At 42.7% G+C, this 19,325-nt stretch overlaps 1 protein-coding gene across 1 annotated transcript in view; it reads right to left on the bottom strand.

Moving 5' to 3' along the window:
• ST8SIA6 (ST8 alpha-N-acetyl-neuraminide alpha-2,8-sialyltransferase 6) overlaps positions 1-19,325 on the bottom strand; it is a 64,387-nt gene that overhangs the window by 7,366 nt on the left and 37,696 nt on the right. Inside the window, exons 2-5 of the mRNA XM_072154219.1 lie at positions 13,642-13,695; positions 9,421-9,504; positions 3,648-3,734; positions 2,635-2,779 (exon numbers count right to left, since the gene is read on the bottom strand). Coding sequence (XP_072010320.1) covers positions 2,635-2,779; positions 3,648-3,734; positions 9,421-9,504; positions 13,642-13,695 — 370 coding nt within the window. The remainder of the gene's footprint in view (positions 1-2,634; positions 2,780-3,647; positions 3,735-9,420; positions 9,505-13,641; positions 13,696-19,325) is intronic.

The following is a 19,325-nucleotide window of genomic DNA, read 5'->3' as shown; positions in this document are numbered from 1 at the left end:
AAATATGCGGGTAACAGGTCGGGAAAACGCGAATCGGGCCCTTAGTAAATGGCCCCCATTATGTGTAACGCAATATCAGTGAGCGGCTACACACGCCTTTCTATGTGTCATCATAAAGTGTAATAATAGAAGAGAACACAACAAAGCAGAGGGAACTTACTAAGACAACACATCACATATATCCATCTGCTGCCCTCTGATGCGCCAGAATTATTAGGAGACAATGAACTCTTAATATATATCTTGTGAGGTCCCAGGTGAAAGAATCTAAATCTATGCTACCTGCAGATAGGACACTATGTATAATCTGCTCAGCTCCTCCTGCTCTATAACATGCTGCCTGCAGATAGGACACTATGTATAATCTGCTCAGCTCCTCCTGCTCTATAACATGCTGCCTGCAGATAGGACACTATGTATAATCTGCTCAGCTCCTCCTGCTCTATAACATGCTGCCTGCAGATAGGACACTATGTACAATCTGCTCAGATCCTCCTGCTCTATAAAATGCTGCCTGCAGATAGGATACTATGTACAATCTGCTCAGCTCCTCCTGCTCTATAACATGCTGCCTGCAGATAGGACACTATGTATAATCTGCTCAGCTCCTCCTGCTCTATAACATGCTGCCTGCAGATAGGACACTATGTACAATCTGCTCAGCTCCTCCTGCTCTATACCATGCTGCCTGCAGATAGGACACTATGTAAAATCTGCTCAGCTCCTCCTGCTCTATAACATGCTGCCAGCAGATAGAACCCTATGTACAATCTGCTCAGCTCCTCCTGCTCTATAACATGCTGCCTGCAGATAGGACACTGTGTATAATCTGCTCAGCTCCTCCTGCTCTATAACATGCTGCCTGCAGATAGGACACTTTGTACAATCTGCTCATCTCCTCCTGCTCTATAACATGCTGCCTGCAGATAGGACACTATGTACAATCTGCTAAGCTCCTCCTGCTCTATAACATGCTGCCTGCAGATAGGACACTATGTACAATCTGCTCATCTCCTCCTGCTACATAACATGCTGCCTGCAGATAGGACACTATGTACAATCTGCTCAGCTCCTCCTGCTCTATAACATGCTGCCTGCAGATAGGACACTATGTACAATCTGCTCAGCTCCTCCTGCTCTATAACATGATGTCTGCAGATATTACACTATGTACAATCTGCTCATCTCCTCCTGCTCTATAACATTCTGCCAGCAGATGCTGGATGACAGTGGACACGGTTGTTTAGGGTTACTGCCTTTTAAGAGAGGCAGTGATTAGATGAGAGATCAACATCATCAGTTCCACACAATTAGTTTTGTTATCTGCTAAATAGTCCAGGTGCCCATAATAATCCCTTATGTCTTTAATTAAAGGAGACCGGACTAAAGATATTTACCAGAAAAACACACGATCACAAAATGTTCTGCTAGAGAATTGGGAGTCTGTGGGCCTTAAAGCCTCCGCCCAGGTGTAAGGAAACCATGGGGCAGCATAGCCATAGCAGACCCCCTGTCTATCCAATCCACGCACTGACAAGCCCCATTGCTTATTAAATGTTGTTCGGAAACTTTCCTCTAGTTTCCCTAAAATGTTGCTCCTTGAGGGGCTCCTCCAGGAGCCAGAAGCCCCTTTAAATCAACTCTTTATCTTAAATAATTTGAAATATTTTATTTTATTTAATTTTCAGTTTTCATCAATTGTGAAAAAAAGATTTTTAAATTTTTCAATTTTCACTCTGATTATTAAGCATTTACTAAAACTCCTGTTCTGTTGAAATCACTTCTCCGTAATCATCTCAAGACAGGACAAACGGTTACGTGTATATAACACAATAGTTGATGGTCTTACAAAACCTTCTTCCCCTGGATCATAAGAAACTATTGTCTGGAGATGTTAATTGATAACTGTTGGGGAGTGTAGTGGGCATGCTCTGTGACCTGTACAGAGGTCATCCGTGTCAGTGCTGTAAAGTAATTCTCTGATTGCTATTAACAGATGTCAGGTGAGATGGCAAATCATTATGAACCCACATGGGAATCTCTAGGGAATCTGGATGGAAAACCCCTTTAAGAGACTGGCTCTAGGGTTACTGAACTTCCTGTTCTGTCTAAATCACTTCTCTGCATTATCACTAGCAGGTAAATGGGTGGAGATAACACTGGATTACGCCATTCACAATAGTGGAACCTTCTGGATGATAAGAAACTATTTTCAGTAGATGTTCCTTTATACTGTAGTGGGCATGCTCAGAGGTCATGGTAAGGGTCACAGAGCATTCCCACTACAGTCTCCGACAGGTACTGACAAACATCTACAGACAATTGTTTCTTATAATCCGTGGAAGTGCTGTAAAGTAAACTTCTGATTGCTGTTAACAGAGGTTGGGCCAGATGGATGCCCCTGTGTAGAGAAAACTTTTTTTTTTTTAGTTTTTTAGTTAGTTTACACAATGCTGATGATGTCATACACTTCCTATGATTCCATAAATCATAAAAAAAACACATCAACCTATGAATTATAGACGTTACTTGAGGCTCCTTGAAGACTCGGCACAGCTTCTCCCATCACATTACTGATAAGAAGGTATAATTAATCTCCTAACGCACCGGCTAATTATCTTTTAGGCGTCTTACCTTGGGTAACATTTTATAAATGTCCTCTGCTATTAAAATGTTCTTCTTGCTTTCCACTTCATAAGTGATGTTACTTCCCAGTGAGGTATTGTTCTGCGACACGATGAAGTTGTTCACTGCGTTACAGCAGGAAGACAAGAAGAACCTGCACAGAAGGTCACAGCGTCAGTGGAGGGAATTGCTACAATTACTGCCGTAATATTCTTATATTTGTTATCCATGGCCTCCTTCCTTCTAAAATCAGCTTTTACATTTATGCGTTACCAGAGCCCCTCTGTGTTGCAGCTTCATAGCTGTTACATGATCTCCCCCTGCCCCTTTTACTTCCCTCTTCCTCCTGCATTCTAACACAATGAGAGGGGGGGGGGAGTGCTCCTGCACAGTGTAACAGCCTGTGAGGCTACAGCATGGAGGGGCTCTGGTAACGCACACCCAAATCACCCTTTTTAAAAGATTATCTTAGAAGGGAAGAGGCCATGAATAACAAATATAAGAAGATTACCACAGTCAGTGCTCCCTGTTTAACATAATGGGGCAGATTTACTTACCCGGTCCTGTCGCGATCCAGCGGTGCGTTGTCCGACGAGGATTTGGGTCTTCCGGCGATTCACTAAGATCGTGGGCCCGATGTCCACTAGGTGTCGCTGCTGCGCTGAAGTCCGCCGGAGTTCACCTGGTTCTTCTCGCTGCATGTGAGTGCTTGATTTTGCGACACACTTGGTTTTTTAAATTCCGCTGTTTTTCCGAATCCGTCGTATTTTCCGTCGGCCACGCCCCCGATTTCTGTTACGTGAAAGCCAGCACGATTGCGCCGAAATCCGATTGCGTGCGCCAAAATCCCAACAGAATTCCCGCAAAACGGAAACCCGCCGAAAGTGCGGCCGCGGAGCCCTTAGTAAATGAGCCCCAATGGATTTCCAATGGTAGATTTCCTAGACTTGTTCTAGGCTACAATAAAATAAAATTTCAAGGATATAAAAAACTTGTCGTTAGGAAGTTGTGATGTCACTGACCTGAATCTGCTATATTCCTGCGGCCTCTTCTGCCAGGTACAGTTCTGTACTTCATTTACAGCCTGGATGTAGCAATCTTCTGAATACCTGGAACACATTAAATTGCTATTTTTTTTACATTTTCCACCAGATATGAAAGAAATTAGATATCTGATTTATTTCCTCTATTTCTTTCTTTCTTACAGTCTCTATTAAAGGGGTTGTACCACATACCACTGTGGACGGGTGATTACAATCTAACTTGGGACATAAAGGATCAGCTTTTGTCTACCTGCAGTCACCACTAGGGTGCACCGAGGAGCACAAAGCAACTTTTGTCAAAATCAGGGCATTGAAGACCCCCTGACCTACTTTGTCATGTTCACTTTGTACTGGGGCAAAATTAATCAGATTCTTCCCATAAATTTAGGACAACAGCATCAACATAGGGAATGGAGCCGCTCTTTATTTAGTGGCCGACTGCGTTACTGCGGCTCAGCTCCCATTCACTTCAATGCTCGACCCTGGCAGAAGACAACCCAATATGGAGACTATAGGGTCTGGATAAAAAATGGATTTTTATCTTGGGGGGAGGGGGGATCCCAAGGAACATCAATCCCACAATGCACCAGTTGGAGTTTGAGTGATTTTCATCTAGTGGTTCAGTACCAAGAAAATCCTGAGGGTTGGAAATATAATTAAGTAGGACACGAAATATCCTTATAATCCATTTATAATCGACTTGACACGTATCCCGTATCATATAACGGCCTGTATCTAGAATATGTCACTAATGAACCTCACTCATCAATAAAGACGAGTCTTGTGATCAATAACTGGAGCGCTAAAAGCCTTATGATAAGATTAGACGCAGTATAATAAAGTATCTAACTTCAGACCGAGCTCTATGTCTAATGCAGATACTTAAAGGGATCCTGCCACCTCTCCTGACTTGTCTGTTTTACTAAATACTTGGATTATCCATGAAATATCAACTCTGGATCAGGTTTTCTTTCAACTCTATGTTGTCCTGTGCCTCTGTTATACCCTCTTGAAATTTGTGGGCGTTACCAGCAAGGGGGGGTGTTCCTGAACAGTCAGATACTGTCCAATCAGTGTTAACTTTATAAGCCTGTGGTGGGACAACCCTTCTGACCCACTTTCAGACTTCCAGAAGGAGTAACAGAGAAACAACACAACAGAGAGTTATGGGAAAAGATGCTTCAAAATTGTTATTTCGAGGGGAATACAAATATTTCAACACAGACAAGTGAGCAGAGAAGACGGAACTCACTTAAAGGAAATCTACCCACATAAACCAAGCACACTTACATCCTCAAACAGGATCCATACTTCTTTTTGCTTCTAATAGTATATATATATATATTTTTTTAAACGGCTTTTAAAATTATGCAAATGATCCTCAGGGGCTCCTGTCTACGTAGACAGGAGCCCCCTTTGGCTCCGTCGCTTTTTAAACATTCACGCTTTCATTTGTGCCCGTCTCCTCTCTCCAGATCGAAACTCCGAATTGAGAGTTTGTAGAATTAGCAGACGACGGAGCCAGAAGTGTGACATAGAAGGGAGCCCCTGAGGCTCGTTTGCATGATTTTAAAAGACTGTTTTTTTTTCTGAAAAACGAAACTATTAGAATCAAAAAGAAGAACTGAGCCTGTTTCCGGAGGCACACGGCAGCATGTAAGTGTGCTTGGTTTAGAAGCGCTGCACCCAAGAGGTAGAAATCCTTTAAAGGGGTTTTCCAGTTGGACAAACTCTGGGCGACTAGAGTGTCAGCGGTCACATGACCTAGTGGCCTCAGTGCTCACAGGGTGAACAGCGCCCTCACCCTAGATTGTCACTATTCTACATCCGCGACCAACGGAACCTCCAGCCCACCAGGGGCCTGCACTATATAACTAGAAAATCCCTTTCATAGTCCCCTAAATTCCTCTAAGTTCTGTAAATTAAAGGGATTGCATCAAATAAGCAAAATGACTCAAAATTTCCAAATCTGGCGCCACTCTGCTCAGTTGTCTACGTCTGGTATTACAGCTAAAGTGCATTTTAATGCAATGCAGTACCAGACACGGCCTGTGGACATGAGTGGCGCCCTATCTGGGCAGTAGGTAAAGAAGGAACTTTTCCTCGATCTTTTACAGACCCTTTATTAGGGGATTGCAGTTTTTGGGCCTCCATCTGTATTACGTTGGGTCACAGACGCTCATCCATCCTGTCCTTCTGATCCGTGCTGACTATAGCACTTCTATCGCCATCGATTGTGTGGGACATGATGGATTAGACTGTGCAATGAGTGGGCGCACCGCACGTTCCAGCATCTACACCCTTTATCTGCCACATTAGCTCTCCATAAGGTTCTTTATGTTTATGATAGGATGCAGTACTGCACTAGCCCATGGGGTGGCGCTATTTCTTAAAAAAAAAATTACGTATGCCTTTTATGATCTTAGACAACCCCTTTAAGTGGATTAGCAAATACCTGCATCATCCAGAGTGTGAGGTGGTGACTAGTATGGCTCCCCGGCGAGCTGCGAGACGTCCCTATTTATAGTAACCGCATATGCATTAATCATAAGATAATCTAATTGCTTATAGATCTGGGAAGGAATCATCTGCTCCGTGAGATTTACAACCCCGGAAAACTTTACAGGGATGACAGGAAGTAAAAAAAAAAAAGTGACCAGGGGATAAGATGTAACCACAGTCTCAGGCTCAATTAACGCCCTTTTATTGAGGAAATGGGGCCTGAAGAAGGGTCCTGGAAGTGTAAGAGTGGGCGGCACTGCCAGGGGTTATGTCGTAAAGTCATTACAGCGAATCGTCCTGTGTCGGGCACACATCTGCTTTGTTCGTAATTATGTTATAACTAATGAGTAGGGATGACTGTGTAAGGAAAGAGGGGCCCCCGGGCTACACAAAGGGGCCGCACTTCCTTACATTGGTATAAGGTTAATCATATGGCGCAGAAGTAACACAAATATCTTAGTGATCATCAAAGGAATAGTATGAGATCAGCCTACTATACAAAACAGGTCTAGACACAGCGATCAGGGATCTCTAAAGGATTACAGATTTTGAACCAATATAGTTACATAGTTAATACGGCTGAAAAAAAAAGACACACGTCCATCAAGTTCAATCAAGTAAAGAAAGGGACACAATTCTATATTATAACATAACCATCAGTGTTATTTTGATGTAACAAGGCATCTAGACCCTTCTTGAAGCTTTCTCCTCTCCCTGCTGTGCTCTGCTCCTGAGCTCGGCTATTCCACAGATTCACAGTTCTTACAGTAAAGAAGTTGTGTCGCCTCTGGTGATTAAACCTTGTTTTCTCCAGGTGGACACAGCGCCCCCCTTGTCTTTTGATTTGATTTCAGAGATATCAGATATCTAAAAGGGGTATCTGAATTAGTAAACACATATTTAATTACCCTTTTTGCTCAATTCTTGAGCAAGAAGGAAGCACCTTTTAACTAGGCATTCAACAGTCAATCCACTGATACATTATTGTAGTTATTATTATAATTACTTTTAATTCTTAGAATATGGAGCTCATGTAATACCATATTTGTCCTGCACTAGTGCTGTAGGGTGTTATCTGGCACCCGATGATTTGTGGTTCTATTTAAATCAAGATTATTATTTTGTCAGGAGGATAAACAAGTGATTATCTCATTTTCTGGGCACTGTGTTCTTGAGAAAAATTGGTTATTAATTTTGTTTTTCATTTATTAGTCGTCAAAAGGGAGGAGGAGTCCTCTTAACACCAGAGTGACACTTGGAGTAATCATTGAGGGTGGACTTAAAATTTATAGTAGAAGCATAGTGGATGGGATTTAATCAAATTGCAGTTTGTGTGCATAAAATTTCAGCATATGCATCATGTCTGCCTTAAAGGGGTTGTTTGGTTTGAAAAAATTTTTTTAAATCATGTATCATGTAATCACCGGAGGCGACAGGGCATTTTTACTATGAGAACTGTCAATCTGTGGAATAGCCGAGCTCAGGCGCTGGTCACAGCAGGGACAGCAGAGAGCTTCAAGAAGGGTCTAGATGCCTTTTTACACCTAAATAACATTGATGGTTATGTTACATAGAATTGTTTCCCCTAAATCCCTTCCTCATCCAATCACTTCCCTTCCTTGGTTGAACTTCATGGACAAGTGTCTTTTTTCAACCGTATGAACTATGAAACTATATTGTTGAGCAGTTATCCTTATCATTTGACCATAGAGGAGAGGAGCTTATAAGAAAGCCTTTCTCTCTTTCTCTCTATCTCCCTGTACAATGGTGTATTTCCCCCCTTTTATATCCATCATTGGGGACATAGTTTGGACATAAGACATTAAAATCATAAATCATGAAAAATTCTAGGAAAGAGTTCTACTTGGGGTCATGTATGTCTATGGCCATGGGATTGCTGTAAAGCGTATCCCTAAATGCTGTTGCTAGAGCTCAGGCAAGATGGCCGCCCCCCATAATCATCAACAGAAAATCTACAATCGGTTTAGAAAAAAAGCCATAAATTCTGTTTTCCCTTTAAGGCTTGAGGGAAATCTACCACTTAGAAAACAACTTATTAAACCACACACACCTGCACGGCGCATGCATGCTGAGGAAGGATCATATGTTCTTAAGCATAATTTGAAAACTCATTTTTCGGCAAAATCACTTGGTTTTGTGGCTAATGCGCTCCTGTATACGTCACACAGGGTGCTCTGCTCCCATTCTAATTCTGCACACCTGCAGCCTGTACACCTCCTGTCCACCTGGAAACATACTTCTGTTTATACTTTTCAGTTTTAGCTGACTTTGCAAAAATGTAGTGCCATTCCAAAATGATGGAAACCCTTCGGCAACAGGTTGACCCAAAGGGGCAGCCCTATCAGCCATAGCAAGATAACTTGGTTGTTCAATGTAATTCAAGTCCCCCGAGAAGGCTGGTCTTCTCAAAAGACAAATGCAAGAGAGGACAGGATAATGCAGAGAATCTCCATGGGTAATGGTTTCATCCCTGCAGCTGGAATTGCTCGGCAATGTTGTTGTTGTTGATTACATTATTTCTGAAATCAAGTGACCAGGTTTGGGAGGTAGCCCGATGCACAAGCCTTATGGCCATCCAAATCATCTACCAAATTTTATACTCTGAAAAACCTTAAAACAATTAAATACTTTGTAATCTGTCCCTGCTCTCAATACCCATGTACACAAGAGCCATTTCAGGACCTTCGAAGGTCCTGCAAATGTTCAGAAACCGCAAATTCATAGAAGAAGGAACATATCCTCCATTTCCTAAGAAGTGATTCCAGACTTTTAGGGCCTATAATATTCATACAGCCCAGGGCCCATGGTGGTCTTAATCTGCGTCTGGTTGGTGGAGTGGTGTAGCATGGTAACGTTCGTAAACTAAAGTCTACTCACAGTGAAGCTGCTTCCGGTTTAGTTCGGGGAATCGGCTGCGCGTTAGTGATGATGACAGCACATGGCGAGGGTTCCCCAAAGCCCAGTGACATCACCGACAGTAGGGTAAGGGAAGGAGGAGGTGCCTACTAGTGCACGCTGGAGGCGTGCATAATTAGGAGGAGAGGAGAGAGCCCTGTGTGACTAATTAGAATAATTTTAAAACATGATTTTTGGCTAAATTGTTTGGTTTTATGGCTAAAGATCCTGCCTCAGCATGTGTGCACCGAGCTCCGGGTATGTCAGGTTTAAAAAGTCGTTTTCTAAGTCGATTTCCTTTAATTTTTTCAATTGCACAAACAATCCATCATACCTTTTCCTCAGGGACACCGACAAGAGGCGATCGGGGATGTCTCTACAAAATACGTCGCTGGTGTAATTATTCTGCGTGGAAATTCTACAAAATGAATAAAAATAATTATGTTCTGGCAAAGCAAGATGTTTCGGCTCCGTTCTTTCCTTATTATCGGCAGACAATGGCTCGAAGCTGCTTTGTCCTTCAAACTCCTTCACAAATACTGGATCCTTTAGCGGAAAAAAAATTGTTTGCACGAAACTTGAAGGAGTTGTATGGTTCATGTCTTCCAAAAATAGCGCCATGGTTAAAAACTGACTGTGGCCAGAAAAGCAACTCATAAAGGAAATCCACCATCACAATCCATCCTGATAAACCAGGGACATTACTCATAGATCCAGGCACCGGGACTGTGGGAATCTGCTTATATTTGTTATCCATGGCCTCCCTCCTTCTAAAATCAACTTTTAGAATTAGGGTAATCAGCCAGAAGGATTCTAGGGGTTGTTACCAGAGCCCCTCTGTGCTGCATCCTCACATAGTGATACCCCCTCCCCCCTCAGCACTTCTCCCCTCCCTCTGATTGCTGTAATCTCATGGAGTAGGAGGCGGAAGTAATCCTGCACAGTGTATCAGCCTGTTAAACCACAGCACAGAGGGGCTCTGGTAACGCCCCCTCATTAGAATAGTTATAAAAGTTGATTTTAGAAGGAAGGAGGCCACGGCTAACACATATAAGAAGATTACCACAGTCCCGGTGCCTGGATCTATGAGTAATGTCCCTGGTTTATCATGATGGATTTTGTTTATAGATTTCCTTTGAAGCTACCATGTTTTTCCAACTTTATACCACCAGTTTTATGCAACAAAACTACCATCACCCTCAGGTAGGGTATTAAATACACTTTATAGAATTCCATCTTTTATTTTAAAATTCTCCTAATTACTTAAAATAAAACAAACGTCCTCCAAAGCCACATACATGCAAATGAGCTGAGAAGAGTCACTTAAGATAAGTCAAAGAGTCACACTGAGAAGCTGGATGGAGAGGGTCACTTCAGATGACCGTATTTGGGCCCTATAGCTGTAACCTTGGTTTGGGTGCCATTGTAAAGATTAGAATCTCATTTGTATGTATAGAACCAGAGTTATTGGCAGTTAATATGCCTTACAAGGTAGCTAGAGGCATGGTTTTCCTTATCCCATCCTGGAAAACTTTTTTGTATATTTTCCCAGAATCCCCTAGTAGAGAGTTCTAGTTGTTTATGGCAACCAATCAGAGCGCAGCTTTTATTTTCCAACAGCTGTTTATATAATTATAGCTGAGTTCTGATTGATTTCCATGGTCAACTAGAACAATTTTACTTCCGACATTTCTGATAAATCTCCCCCAATGGCTGTAAGTCTCCACACGCCTATAAGGCAGCCTTAATTGGCAAAGTTTCCATAAGGAGAGCATTTACTTCCCCACCAGTATCGCTTGTTTAGCACACAAAACCAGAAACATGATGTGTAGTGAAAGATGAACGATAAAGTTCTCTTCTTTAAATTTACAACAGAAACCAGTCTCCCATTCCAAAATATGTCGTTAACTGCTTGTTTTTCTGGTTCTATAGCACACAGATGAAAGGTGAGTGTCATTGAAAGATGATATTCTAATCTTTACAGTGACACCAGACTCATGGTTCTAACTTCTACAGAGCCCATGATAAGTACAGTTCCACTTCAGCCTGTAAAAGTGACTCTTCTCAGCTCATTTGCATATGACTTTTAAGGGATTTTTGTATAGTTAAAGGGTGTAAGTTTTAACATAAATGAGAGAATTCTAGAAAGGACATTTCACGCTTTACCTGAGGGGATTACGTGTTTTAAAGCTAGTGACAATAATAATAAATGTGCCGTTTATAGCAGCAGAAGCTTATATTTGTGGTCAAAAACAAATGAAACAATGCAGAGATGACACTAGCAGAGGCCAAAATGAAAAAGGCAAAACATTTAGGGAGAAGAAGAGCTTTGAACACTGCATACAAATAACTTTAGGAGTCATGGGGGGGGGGGGTAGAAGAGTCACACTAACCCACCCCACAGAAACAGCACCTCATCATAAGTCACCTTCAGCAGCTGACACCCAGATTGCAATGATGTATCTAGACTATGAGACATCACTAAAGCCAGGAGGGGACATCCCAGTGTGACTCTGCTCCGCCCCCATGACTCTTTACAGGTCATATGTTCAAAATATCTTTTTCTGCATAATGCAGAGTCTCCCAGGATACAGAAAGGCATCATTGTGATCCTGTCACTGTCCTGGATAACAGCTTGGTGGTGGGTTGTGGGTCTAAATACTCATGACCGGTTCCCTTTTAGCCAGTTGACCTCAGAACCAAAAAATGACATAGAGAATGGCATTGACAGAGTTAACAAAATTTCCAAGTGCATGCTTGTGCCCTGAGCTCTTTAGTGGTTTCCTTCCTACCGTTTACCGTTGTCTTGTAAAACAAAAGTTGTTCCTCTCCTTTCCATTGTGAGTCTCTTAAAAGCAACTTTACAAGTGTTCTGCGCCCTCTTACGACTTGTACATATGTGGGTAAATACCCGTTACACTGGAGATGCTAATGGGGAGCACATTCCTTATGCACCTTTAAGAAGGTGTTTGTAACATTTCATTCTCCCTCTTTCTCCAAATACCCAGAGTCCCTTCTTCCAGTAAGAGGGTCACTTGGAAATCAGGAGTCAGGATTCCCACAATAACACGAGATCTGGCACATCTCCAATTATCTCTCTAGCCCCCACCATTCCCGAGATATCAATGACTTTATATTCGGATTGCTACTGTCAGATGGGCGGAGCTACGTTATCAGCTCCAATGATATGAAAATAGAGATCCTAATTAGCTTTGCTTCAGTACCCAATACTGTGTAATTATATTCTCAACTGTCAGATGGGTGGTTCTGGGCTGGAAAAAAGCCGCGTGGCTCCGCCCATTTGACAGTAGAGGTCCAAGAATAATCACACTGAGAACTTAGGAAGGTTGGGGGGTAGGGAGAAGATTCCTTAGTCAGCAAAGCCCTACTATGTGAATGGGAAGAGTTGGAGTAGATGGAGGTGGTGAAAGTTGGGTTTAAAAGAATAGTTGAATGGATACCAACAATAACATAGATGGGCTGAGGCTCCTCCCTCTCATTTCTTCCCCTCCCCTGAGGAGTTTTTATTAGCCTCTGGGTAATTTTCATGTTAAAGGAATCCTGTCAGTTAAACTAACCCACACTAACTAAAGATATTGTTGATAAGAGCTTTTATGCAGCAGTACAACTATCCCTGTATTGTTCCTCTCATGCCTGAAAAGTTTTGCAGTCTGTTTGTAACATTGTCTCACCATCTGTGCATATTCATATTCATCTAGCTCTGTCACGCCTCTATTTTCCTGGTTAACAAGGGGCCTGCTTTCTATTCAGCCCAGTAAAGTCAGCTCTGCTGAGGAGGGGAGGGGGGGATTAAGAGAGAAACTGGCTTTGTGTGACTGGCTGAAGAGAAATCAGCTCACCTCTCCCTTAGGAATTCTCTTCAGTGAGCGGAATGAGGAGGCGCAGTTGAGTAGGACGGACATGAATATGCCAGGTATAGCTCAGGGTAAAGATGATGATCACATGGGGTGATTTGCATAGATGGTGTGTTAACTTTACAAATGGACTGTGGAACTTTTCAGACATGGAGAGGAACAATATAGGGATAGTTGTACTGCTGTAAAATAGCAGTTTTGTAAGATATGTTTAGGGAGTATGGTTCCCTTTAATGGCCAATCCTCAAGAGAGGACATCCACATCTGTTTTGTGAGTGGTCCAACACCCCCACCCTGTTCTGGCTGCCTAAGGGTGCTGGAAGCAGATGGCTCTATCCACTGTATAGCATCAGGGGGCTTCAGACTGCTTAGTGCACAGTCTAAGTACGAGCTTTACAAGATAACAAGATACTTTAACTAGATACTAATGCTTTATACATTGAATAGGCCATCAGTATGAATACTCCCAGAGGGGCTGGATAACCTCTTAAATCACCATGTAATTCTCCAGTTCTCCACTAGTAGCGCTACAGAGAGTCTGAACACTTGCTACAATGTTTCTTTCAGTTTACAACTTATCAACGGCTTTAAGACCTAATATTTGGGGGACTCTTCTAACGAAAAATAAGATATTAAGATCCCAAAAAACCCTGAATTCTCACATTTGTTATAAGACTTACATGTAATTGGCTTCAGGCTTGACCAGTCCCACTCTGGTGGTTATATTTCCGGGCCTGTGGAGAAGAAGCGGAGGTCACAGTCAGGTATTGATGTGATTGGGATGTAAAGTGATGATCAGCAGAAGGAGAGAAGCTTGTTACATTGTGATCAATAGTCTAAGCGGCTTTATTCCCTTCCATTGTTATCCAGTTACAGCGCGTTCCGAGCAATTATCACTCATTAAACGCCAATTAAATCCTCAACTGGACAAGAAACAGCCTGAGCAGAAGCAACCTCAGCGATACACACAGAGTATTCCAATATAACTAGAGAGACTACTGTGAGATGTAATACCAGGCACAGCCTATGCACAAGAGTGGCGCTGTTTATGGTAAAAGACCCATTTCTATAATCCTTGGAATCGCCTTGAAAGAAACCGGCCACAACCATTTCTTTTTCACAACTGCATCCTTATGTGGAGTAATATAGGGACACCGTAACCAGATTTTCGCCACTAAACTATGAACTATGAACTATAAACTGGTGGAGTATGAAATGTATTTTCTAGAATTCCCTCTTTTATGTGAAATCTCACCCATTTACCTATAACAAAATCACCTCCAAAGTTGTATGCAAACAAGCAGAGCACTGAGACTTTTTGCCTGAGATGAGACACTTTTCGAGGCTGCCGGGAGAGTGTCACCCCTAGTCTAAATTTGATCTGAAGGAAAAGATATTTTGAAAATTACACCAGCAGCATGTTTCTAGGTGCTATGGAACAGAAGTGACACTGAAGTGACACTAAACTGATTAGGAAAGATGACTTTCCTCTGCTGACTTTGGGGGAGATTTTTTATATTTGTGATTTCATATAAAATCAAACTAACTTCAGAATCTTTTCTTGTCGGCTCTGTAGCAGATAGAACCATGCTTCTGGTATCATTTCAAAGATAAGAATCAGGCCGGGGAAGACAAAGTTAGGAATGCGAAGTGCAGATTAAGATCCGATTCCGACGATGCATTGGGGGAGATTTATCAGAAGTGTCAGAGCAGAACTGTTCTAGTTTCCCAGGGCGACCAATCAGAGCTCAGCTTTCATTTTCCCACAGCTGTTTATTAAATGAAAGCTGAGCTCTGGAATAGTTCTGCTCTATGACATTACCCATTCTATAGCACAAAGACCCTTGATGAGATGCGGGGATTTTTACCTTTAAAATGACAACAGACACCAGTGCTAGATCCCAAAATATGGGTTTCACAAAGAAATCTTTCCAAATAATCTCTCAACCTGGTTCATCTCAGGCAAAATGTGACTCTTTTCATGCAATAAGTATAATTTTTAGCTCATTTGCATATGATTTTGGTTTGGCTTTATAGGCTAAGTCTAGTTAAGGAAACACTGTTTTGAATGGAGCCTTTTCCCACAGAAATTAACATGAACTATGACCCTAAACTGTAACCTAACCTCTCCCAGGGCTTTGTGGGGCAGTCCTCACACTGCTGTGCTCTTAGCTCTCTGCATTGGGGTTTTCCACACCCTCACCTTTGTTATAAGTAAAAGCAGTAGCATTCTTCTAGTTGGATACTACAATAGTCACGTAGGTTCTGTAGAAAAGAAGGGAGGAGGATGTGCACAGTTCAGTGCAGAGAGCTAAGAGCACAGCAGTGTGAGGACCTTCCCCAGAACACTTAAATCCTAATATACGAATCAGTCCAGTCCACTGTTCAGCTGCTACTACAACTACAACATTTGCTAAGTGCCTAAGTTTACAAACAATTTGGCAGAACTGGCACCGGGAGAGTAATATCGATTTAATGAAGACGGGGAATTTTGGAAATCGTAAGCTTTCTGCGTCCAGGGTGTGATGATATACGGCCAGACCACGAAGGGAACGAGATAAGATCCGCAACTGCTGACAGGGGCCCGGCCATAAACTCACTGGTGCTTAAAAGCCAATGATACATTATAAGTGTATTGTGCGACGGCCCAGAAGGTATAAAGAGTTTTATTGCGCAAATTATAGAAAGTCTCCGTGTCGCTGCCAAGTCTGAACACAACAGCGGAGATTTCTTGTACTGAGCGCGTTCTGTATGATAATGACAACTGGGAACCGAGCCTGGAGCCGAGCTAAACATATACAAGAAGGGGAGAGATATGGAAGCAAGCGGCATTATTCCAGCAGGGCGGGCGGATAGTAACACTGCGGCACTTTTTATTGATTATGAATTCGTTAAAGGAAACCTGTCAGCAGAAATTGACCTAATAAACCACTACCAGTCTGTTGTCAAGCAGCTGAACATCTTCCAGATGATCTTTCTTTCATAATCCAGTGTGGTGGCATCATCTAGAAAATCAACTTTGAAGTGAGATGTAAATTCGTCGTATGAAGTCAAGGGGGCGGAGATTTTAACACAGAAGTCAAGCTCTCTCTTCCTCAGAAAGCCCCTTCACTGTAATTGATGGTCCTGCATCCAGAGACATCACTAACCAGATCTCCTGAAGTCCAATGCATGATGTCAATCACAGAGGAGGAGGCGACCAGAGCTCCAAACCTTGACTTAAGTGTTAAACTCTCCGCCTCCTTTACACAACCAATTTGTGTGTCCTGTATTGTTTTTGACTATAGATGAGCTGACCCGACTTCCTGTTCAGGGTTCGTCCAACTACCCATGTCCCCCTGGCCAATCACTGCCATGCCTTGTTTCTAGGGGCATTAATTTGCCAGATTGGCTGTTGGGCCACCAATACGGCAACACGTCCGTATTGCTCGGCTGAACCCCCGACCGGGAACTTCGGGTCCGCACACCGATCTATTGTTGACTTTTATCCACAGGATAGAGGATAACAATCTGATTGTTTGGGATCCAAATTCTGAAACCTCCCCTGATCCTAAGATCACACCCCAGCCGATCACAAGCACGGCTTCATGATGGAGCAGCAGGACGAGCAGGTATCCTGCTGCTCCATTCTATAATAAGGGAGCACTGGAAATTGTATAAAATAATAGTATGGAACGGCAGGAGGTGCGTTCCACTTGCCGCTTCATTCAATAAGTGAGAATGGGACACCCGTGATTGGTCTCACTTTGTATTCCCCTATCCTTTGGGGAGCCCATAATATTGTTATTGTCATGGGGTGCAAGCAGATAGGAACCTAGGAAAATTTAACCTAATATAATATGATTTAAACAAAATAAAACATTGTATTACTTTTTTTCTAAATAGTTTTTTTTATCATTTTAATGATTTTTTTTTTTTAATTATTACATTAATAGATTTCTTACCAAATTTTTTGTTCAATTTAGCTGTTTAACAGTTATAGTCCCAAATACAATGGGGGAGGGATATTCTCGTATAGTTGCAATTTTTTTTTCCCTTAGACTTCAGTCATTGCTCTTATGTAAGCGGTCCTAGACAGCCTGGTACCCCCCACTGAAGAGTAGAGCACTGTAAGTTGCATATCAGGGCAGCACGATGGCTTAGTGGTTAGCATAACAGCCTTGCAGCGCTGGGGACCTGGGTTCAAGTCCCAGGGTCAACATCTGCAAAGAGTTTGTATGTTCTCTCCATGTTTGTGTGAGTTTCCTCCAGGTTCTCCGGTTTCCTCCCACACTCCAAAACATACTGGTAGGTTGATTAGATTGTGAGCTCCATTGGGGAAAGGGACTGATTTGCTCTGTGCAGCGCTGAGTAATCTATATATAAATAAACGAATTATAATTATATCAGGAGCAAAAGCTAATGACACTGATTGCTGTGGAATGGCGGAGGCTAAAGAAAAAATTCCAACTGCACCGGGATCTGTGGAGTGGCACATATTAAAGGATCCAAAGACTTTGAGCTAGTGGTAGTAGAGAAAAATCCCCTTTAATTAACTATTGTCTTGCCAATTTCCTCTGTGCGTGCTGTGATGATGACTCTTCTCTGCGGTCTCTATCTGACCAGACGGGCCAGTCACAGTCTTGTTTCCAGATGAATGGCTGCGTGTATTTTTCGGCTAGTGATTGGACTCCCGCTCTGATTAAAGTCAGCTTCGCTTTGCATCTACAGTAGATTTTCCGCAGCGAGAAAAATGAGCCTGATGAAATAACAATACCTCGGCCGGCGTGAAAATAAAACATGATGTTGCGCTCGGCGCTTATGAGGTCTTACGTTATTGTATTTCTCGCTCGGCTTCACAGTGATGTGAGCTGTGGCTGTTTATATTTGTTACACAGAGGCATTAAAATGCCGAAATTAAGGGAAGAAAGGCATCCAATTGCTAAATTGCTTTATGCCCCTGCTGCAAAACATAACATTATACCAAGGCGTAGGTTTACCCAGAATACTTTTGATTGTTTTTTGTTATGGATTATCTTATTGTAACAGTTTTATGCCTATAGCTTCCTAATTAATGTGTAATTTTCTCTGTTGCCCTCGGGATCGCAGCTGCGGGAAGTTGGTGGAGGAGTCCAAAAAATCTGTATTGTCCACATAGATCTGTGCACGTAATCCATCCAAAGTTTTAACGGGGTCACCCACCTGTACTGTGCCACTTATCGCATTGCTGACTTCCAACGTGGCAGAGGGGAGCCTGGGACCCCCTTTGGCACAAAGGCCAATTCAGTTGGTGAGTTTGCTACGTAAAAGTGTCAATCAAAGATACCTTGGACAACCAAAGACTTTTAAGAGGTCTTTATCCGGACCTAATATACCATCAGCCTTAGCTGGTCACTGCATGTGCTGCACCTCGATCCTGTTGTCATGACCGAGCCTGGATCAATAGGCTCCGGATCCCAGCATTTTGGATAGTCTCGCCCATCAATGCTAGGGCACGGTGAGCTCTAGAATGAGTGATATTTACTCTGTTTATGAATGTATTGATCATTCTATCAATATCCTTATTGTACATTTACGTCTCCGGGTCACCGCACAGAGAAGGTCCATATACAGTCAATCTCCGCTCTATTAGCCTTTTATATCTAACTTTTCACCTAAACGTCCCATGAGGGTCATTTTTCTATTTCCCCCCTTCCCTGGGCTCGTTTTGCACTTCTAGTGAGTCTTTTTTTTGTACCTTGCTAGTCTTTGTAATTCTGTTTCTTTGGCAAATGCATATATTTTTTAGGGACTTTTTAGCCACAAGTTTTTGCACAATTCATATCATTCAATGGGGCAGATTTACTTACCCGGCCCATTCGCGATCCAGCGGCGCGTTCTCTGCACAGGATTCGGGTCCGGACGGGATTTATGAAGGTAGTTCCTCCGCCGTCCACCAGGTGGCGCTGCTGCGCTGAAGAGCATTGGAACGCGCCGGAATACACCAGCTCGGACCAAGTGAAGGTAAGCGCTTCCCAAGCGACACTTTTTCGGTTTTTAAATGCGGCGGTTTTTCCGAATCTGTTGGGTTTTCGTTCGGCCACGCCCCTCCGATTTCCGTCGCGCGCATGCCGGCGCCGATGCGCCACAATCCGATCGCGTGCGCCACAATCCCGGGGCAATTCAGGTACAATCGGCGCAAATCGGAAATATTCGGGTAACACGTCGGGAAAACGCGAATCAGGCCCTTAGTAAATGACCCCCATTGTCTTTCCAACGAATGGTCGGGCATGGAGTGTTTTTGCTCCACTATTTGTGACTTCTTAGGTACTAAATAATGTTGAATCGTGTGTTAACATGTGGAAGCAAGAGAAAAAAAAAGACAAAGTAAGGCGCAAACCAACGG

The sequence above is a fragment of the Engystomops pustulosus genome, chromosome 5, assembly GCF_040894005.1.
Source record: "Engystomops pustulosus chromosome 5, aEngPut4.maternal, whole genome shotgun sequence".
Lineage (NCBI taxonomy): Eukaryota > Metazoa > Chordata > Amphibia > Anura > Leptodactylidae > Engystomops > Engystomops pustulosus.
The sequence above is the reverse complement of the archived record's forward strand: the minus strand, read 5'-3'. Positions and strand labels throughout refer to the sequence as shown.